The sequence below is a fragment of the Penaeus japonicus genome, unplaced genomic scaffold (assembly GCF_977035675.1).
Source record: "Penaeus japonicus unplaced genomic scaffold, GWHDUDI00000001_assembly GWHDUDI00000027, whole genome shotgun sequence".
Lineage (NCBI taxonomy): Eukaryota > Metazoa > Arthropoda > Malacostraca > Decapoda > Penaeidae > Penaeus > Penaeus japonicus.
The window spans coordinates 6,121,980-6,129,479 of NW_028234429.1; the positions used below are offsets into that span (position 1 = coordinate 6,121,980).

The following is a 7,500-nucleotide window of genomic DNA, read 5'->3' on the forward strand; positions in this document are numbered from 1 at the left end:
TTGTTACTGGTATCACGATGATGATCATCATCATTGTTATTATCTTTGTTATCATTAGTAGTTGTAGTAGTAGTTGGAGTAGTGATAGTATCATTATTATAATAATGATTTCAGTGATGATTATGATAATACAAGGATAATTATAATAACAACAATAGTGATGGTAATAGTAAGAGTAAAAATAATGACAATAACAATGATAATGGTGATTATAAAATAACGATGATCAAAATGATAATACTAATGATAATGACATTAATAATAATGACAATAATGATGATAGTGATGATGATGTTGATGGTGATGATGATGAGGAGGATATTAATATGATGATAATAAGGATAGTAATGATAGGATGATAATGATGATGATGATGATGATGATAATAATAATAATAATAATAATAACAATTATAAGGATAATAATGATAATTATCATTATTATTATGATGATACAAGGATTATCCTCATCACTATTATCTTCATGCGTATGATAAATATATATTAGCAGAAGTTACTGATAACAGTAGCAATGGCAGCTGTCGCTGTGGTAAGAGTGGCTGCAATAGCAACAGCAAACACTGATGGTCCTAAGCTTGATTCCCATCCTCCTTGAGGTTGATACTGTAGGTGAGCATATTGCTGGAGGCGATGCAGAAGACGCTGACGGAGAGTTTCCTTCCCTCCAGCACGGAGTGGGTGGTGAGGGCCCTCGCCAGCCTCTCGCGGCGCCCCTACGTCAAGGTCAAGCTCTTCCACAGCTCCCTGACGGCCCGTGGGGCGCTCGCTCTTCTCCCAGGTGAGGCCTCGAGGAGCTGCTGGCGTCACGTGGTCGCTGCTCGAGTACTAACTTGTCCGTGACTGTGATAAGGAAAGAGCTGATAAGGTTTATCGTTTATGTTCATCGAAATTTGCCGTGTTATGAAAACATTTATAGTAATGACGTTAATGAAATGGTACCATTGATTCTAGTACTCATAATTAGATTCAGTAATGATAATAATGATAATGATGAAGCAATTACAATGGTAATTATCATTATTATTTCAGTAATGATGATAATGACAATAATGATAACAAAAATAAAATAACAACACTGGTAATAATGATAACGGCGATGTTAATGATTAGATGAACAGCAATAAAAGTAATAACTCCTTTCCCACAGCCCTGAAGGCGGCCAAGGTGTCCTTCACAGAGCGAGGCTTCCTGGAGGTCCGTTCCAGCAGCGTCCCTTCGGAGCGCGAGCGGCAGCAGCTCGAGGCGGAGGGGCGTCGCCTCAGACTTCCCGTCACCTTCAGGATCCAGTGATTTCAGCGACAGTTCTAGACATCTACATTTGTCGCTGATTGTAACTGATACAAGATGCATGTTTTTTGTGCATGAAGGAAGTAAATTATACAACTCAATATACCCACACATACACAGGTATATATGATACACACACACACACACACACACACACACACACATATAAATATATATATATATGTGTGTGTGTGTGTGTGTATGTGTGTGTCTGTGTGTGTGTGTGTGTGTGTGTGTGTGTGTGTGTGTGTGTGTGTGTGTGTGTGTGTGTGTGTGTGTGTGTGTGTGTGTGTGTCCATATACAATATATCAATTTATCTATATAAAATATATATAATCAATATATATATATATATAAATATATAAATATATATACATATATATAAAATATATAAATAATAAATATATATATATATATGTATATATATATATATATAAACACTGATTCCCAAGTGACTTCACAGCTCATGACTGATATTATAATTATGTTATGTAGCTTTGCTTAGCACATAATTCAGAAGATGTAGCTATTGTAACGTCAGTCATACATCTCCAGCTGTGAAACCATCCATGCCTTTTCAAAGTGTGTTACTCTGAACTCTATTTATTTTGAATTTGAATATGTATGAAAGGAGCAAATTTAACCAAAGGATATTCTCACGAAAATACAGGATATATTAAGCATATCGACACGTATGCTTAGTCACTTCTTAAACACGTCAGAGACATGCCTTTGCAGATCCACGCGCTCAAAAAGCTTTTATTTTCAACGGTACGACCGATAGCGATAGGGTATCGAGGGACGAGGAATTTCATGTGATAATAAAACTGGTTATGCCAGACAGATGACAAATCTAAGTATAGAGCGAATTTAGATAATTATATATGCCTATTATAGAAAGCTTATAAATATAAAGAGAATAAACAAAGACTATACCTAGAATGACACATGCATACATACATACGACATATGCATACAACATCCTAGCACAGGTTAACACACACATATACACAAATACACACACGCAATATATATTTATATATATATATATATATATATATATATATATATATATATATGTATATATATATGTATATATATATATATATATATATATATATATATATATGAGGCGCGTATTTATAGCTCAGAACTGTCTTGGCAGAACAAAGGTCATGTCGCACTGCGGGAAGGTGAAAGAGTATAATCGCTAAGGACTGAAAAGAGAATTCTTAAAGAGCACTAGGAAGGTTTTGATTTAGTTCCAGATCAACAGTTTTTCGGCAGGAGCATAGGCCTACTTGGTGGTAGAGGCTGTTATTTTGAAAGGTGGATGAAGCTGTTTCCTGTGGCCGGTTGTGGTTTGTGTTTAAAAGTGACATACTCATTTATAATTGATTTGTATATTCTTGTTTTAGTTAGTATCAAATAACACGACTCTATTACAGGCAAGGGTAAGGCAGAAAGACATCCACTTTGCTTCTAGTTGCGACAAATAAACAATCTGCAAAATGTCTGTTTCATTGTAACATCTTGTTCCCATCAGCGACTCAAGGTGATAATAAATCCATTGCAACTTGTGGGGTTTGTGTTTTGGCAATGTTTATTTACCCAGAATGATAAATCTGAAACATCCAAATCCTAGGCCCGTGCAATAAGTTTAGTTAGATGGCAGTCAATAATAACGAACCAGTCAGACCTGAAGATGGGATCCAGATGGATCTTGAAACTGTTGTCTCATTTTCAATAAATCTGTTTTGTGTATAGTGGGTTTATCTGCCATTTATCAACACGGAAGAGTGTTTTGCAAGTCAAGCTGAAGAATTTAGTAGTTTCATTGATATGAGTGTCTGGGTAAGCTACAAAGAGCTCTCACAAAATAAAGATTCTGAACACATCGCCTTATGGAGGCATAAAGCGATGTGAAAGAGGGGAAGATACGACGCAAGCAAATTGCAGTTCTCACGATCTATCCAGACTCATTGTTTCAGAGTAACAGTTGACACGAGCAATATTATTAAGTCATATATGTTTGAAAAGTTACAGCCTCTTGCGATATACTATGATGATTTTTCCCCGTTCTGTGGTCAAAAATACTTTATACACAATGACATAAATCACTATGAATAATCGTGAAACAAAATGCAAAAGAGGTAGTTGTACCAAGTTCCGAGAATGAAAACAGCAATGTTGCATCAAATAATTTACATGACATGTTTCTGTGCGTAAATAGAAGAAAAAAAAAGAAAGACAATAGAAATCCTTATGTCGTTATGTAGCCCACGGTATATCTCATATAATGATCTTGGAGAGAAAAAAACAATCAGTCAGACTGGTTTTGGCCTACTCTTTGCATCACGACCTCTATACTTCTTATTAGTTGGACATTACGTAATTAACTGGAGTAGTTGGGACATTCAATGACTTTCTCTAACTAGTAAAGCCATAAACTAGAATGTGACGCAGGATGAGACTGCATAAAGAAATTAGATAGGTCTGATCCTGATAGTAAATTAATTTTCTTTTGGAGTGTTGTGGTAGACCTATTTATTTCGAAATTACCCTTTTTTCATATCTCTTTCTCTTTGGGTGGGCTGAGGACAGGCTAGGGTCAAATTATTTGATTTCGGTGGAAACATGGGCCGGCACCTAAATCAAAGACGAACTTGAAGTTTGAGTATACTTTTGTAATATGATGGATAAGAATCAAGTGTCACATTTCATAACGGCACAAAAGACAAAAAAAAGGAAGTTCTATATTACTGCGGAGTTGCAAGCCTTCACACGAGCTTCGGAGTGGCTGGGACCGAAGTCTCTGGTCCTCCGAAGCGACCGGCAATCGACAGAATCGAGCCAGAAGCCCCTTTTCCCCGAGTCATTCTTGGAAATACGTTTTCCATTTTCGTGAAAATTTAATACATTTTTCTTGTCAGCCTCTGTCGACGCGTTTGACGAATGACTCCACTCCCGGTTAATATATTTTCAAATTTTATGCATCATGCCTGGTGTTCTAAAATGGCCATTGGAGGCTAAGGCTGTGGCTCTAATTGCCTCAAAATAATTTCGTGACAGCTATCTGATGGATGTGTCTTATGTGGATGCTCAGCGAAGTCCTTCCGGTTTCCTTTGGTAGGAGTCGCTGCGAGGTTTTACTTTGCCTCTGGTTTCGTACACGCTCTGCGGCCATCTATCTATTACGCTCTCGCTCTCTCTCTCTCTCTCTCTCTCTCTCTCTCTCTCTCTCTCTCTCTCTCTCTCTCTCTCTCTCTCTCTCTCTCTCTCTCTCTCTCTCTCTCTCTCTCTTGGAGTTGAACGTTGCATTATCATTTATATTGTTGCTGATAAGATATTGATGTTGCTATCATCATCAACATCATTGTCGTCATTTTCATAATCATTGTTATTATCATCATTATTCTTCTTGTCCTTGTATTCTTATCATTGATGTTATCATTATTATTATTATTTATTTTATTATCGTTATTATTATTATTTTTGTTCTTATCATTATCACGATAATTGTCATTATTGTAATTATCATCAATCTTGTTATTATTGTCATCATATTTTATTATAACTATTATCATTATTACTATTATTATCTTTATTATCATTATCAATACTATTAATGCCACTCCTACTGCTACTCAATGATAACAGCAACAACAGTAACAATAACAACAACACCACCAACAGCAACATCATCAACAACGGGGATAATAACAATGATAATAATAATAATGATGATAATAATGATAATGATAATGATGATATTACAAACAACACCAATTATGATAATAAGTGATATTATTGTCATTATCATTATTGTTTTATTGTTGGTACTGTTATCACTATTAGTGTTATAACTATTATCCTCCTGTTCCTCCTAATCCCGCTCATCAACATTATCATCTTCTTTTCCATCTCCATCTCCATCTTCATCTTCAGCTTAATCTTCATCATCATCATCTTCATTTTCATCGTCACCTTCACCTTCATTTTCATCTCCATCTCCATCTCCATCTCCATCTCCATCTCCATCTCCATCTCCATCTTCATTTTCATCTTCATCTTCATTATCATCATCTTCATTTTCATCTTCATCTTCATCATCTTCATTTTCATCATCTTCATTTTCATCGTTATCTTCATCTTCATCATCATCATTTTCATCTTAATCTTCATTATCATCATCTTCATTTTCATCTTCATCATCATCTTCATCATCTTCATTTCCATCGTCATCTTCATTTTCATCGTTATCTTCATCTTCATTATCATCATCTTCATTTTCATCTTCATCATCATCTTCATCATCTTCATTTCCATCGTCATCTTCATCTTCATCGTCATTTGCATACTCACAGCCGAAACTGTTCCTAATGTTATTGCCACAGAACTTTTCTGCAATTTACGAAAGAGAAAGTTATACAAATAGAAAAACTCTTTACTTGTCGAATAACGTTCAGAGAAGACGAAAGGGACTAACGCCATGTAACAATGACATTATTTTGACTTTGTGGCTTGAGTTCCCTATGGTTGTTGGCTGTTGTGTTCGACGGATGTTGTCTTGAAAGGTAGCTTCGAAATCTAACTCTGACATGAGTGTAGCCCCTCTAGTCTTACCAGCTTTTATAGGCAAAGATCTGAAGCAGTTATGGTGAATCCTATCGGGTCTTCGGATGAGGCTAAAACCTCCGGTCGGTGAACTGAACTGTTTAGCATTGCGACGACTGGAAGAAACACAGCATGACTGTTAGCATGTAACGCTACGCTGGCTGGAAGCTCCGAACGCTCGCCCCAACAGCTGACTGGAGTGGCTGAAGCGGACAGTAACAGCCTTCCAAAAGGAGCAGAAATTCACCAAAGAAGTTTGATGCAAATGGCGGCAGCAACATTCTGATAGGATCTTTTGGTGATCTTTTATGAACTCCTTTTTCAGATCTCGTCAGAAGTTGTGCCATCAAAGCTTCGGCGTTTCAGTTGATTTATGGATGCAGAATGAATGAATCATTTTCCTTTTTTCTTTCCGTCTCTGCCTTCCACCGTATTGGATTTCATTTAACGCCGTCCTGCATACATCGCTCAAAGTTTTCTTGGAAGGGCGAAGGCCGGGGATGGGACCGTCGGCCTTATTCCCCCGCGCTGTAGGGGCGATGCCGATCAGTTCCGTGGAGAAACGGTGTGAGTCAGTCCGAAAGGCGACGCGACGAAAAGTTTTGCAACGCACGATACAAAGTTTCATTTGGAGGCAAAATATAATTAATCACCGGGTCGACAATACTCCGCGATCAATTTTATTCAAACCTTCGTCATGGCTATAAAAAGTGAGGGAGGTTTTTGATGTTGCCCTACACACCAGAACAACAACCATATCGTTTCACCGTATGTAACAAAGGATCAAACTTTAGTCGATACGAAATATCAGTTTCGACCTTATGCACGGACGGCTGAAGGGCCGATAGGCGAGCGATCGCCACAGTATCTGGACGCCGCGTGACGCGCTGGTTGTGGCATCATTGTCATTACCAGAGATATGGTGTTGTGACATTTTAATATGAAGAAAAGACTAATTATAGTGGGTGTTCTTTTTTATCGAACTTTGTTGTCCACGAGAGCGGTGCTTCAAGAAGTCTCTGTTGAAGTGACACGAGGCACTAATTTCTTAAACGAGATCGGCCCAAGTGTGAAAACAAGCAATTATGCGCAATGCAAGTCAATGCGATCATTTCTCGGGGATCCGATAACCTCCTCGCAAATATTTCGTCTGACACACCGTCATCCCCGCTGCTTACGGCCACTCTTAGCTGTCACTGGGAATATTCAGAGACACAAATCTATTTTTAAAGTTAACAGTGCTACCTATTGTTATTGGCGTGACTATCGTTGCTGGTCAAGCGAGGCGTACAGAAAAAAAATCATGAAAACAAACATGGCGAAGAAAATGAAAGCTGAATCGAAGACCACAGGGAAAAAAATATTACTATTTCCAAGGCAAATGCCTCTTTCATAGAGCACTGTTGGGAAACGAAACACAAAAATGGCCAGTTAACCAGTGGAATAAATTTCTCATACATAATGCAGATGGTGTTCATGCCAGAGCCAAAACTACGTCAGCACTCATGCAAATGCTGCCATGAAAGCTCCATTGACATTCAAAATGCAGGCGGATGGGGACCCCCGCAATGCCGA

General features: G+C 37.7%; 1 protein-coding gene across 1 annotated transcript in view; it reads left to right on the plus strand.

Annotated features, from left to right (window-relative positions):
* LOC122263127 (uncharacterized) overlaps nt 1–1,481 on the plus strand; it is a 7,270-nt gene extending 5,789 nt beyond the window's left edge. The window contains exons 6-7 of the mRNA XM_043031457.2: nt 689–798; nt 1,168–1,481. Coding sequence (XP_042887391.2) covers nt 689–798; nt 1,168–1,310 — 253 coding nt within the window. The 3' untranslated portion in view covers nt 1,311–1,481. The remainder of the gene's footprint in view (nt 1–688; nt 799–1,167) is intronic.
* The last annotated feature ends 6,019 nt before the right edge of the window (nt 1,482–7,500 follow it).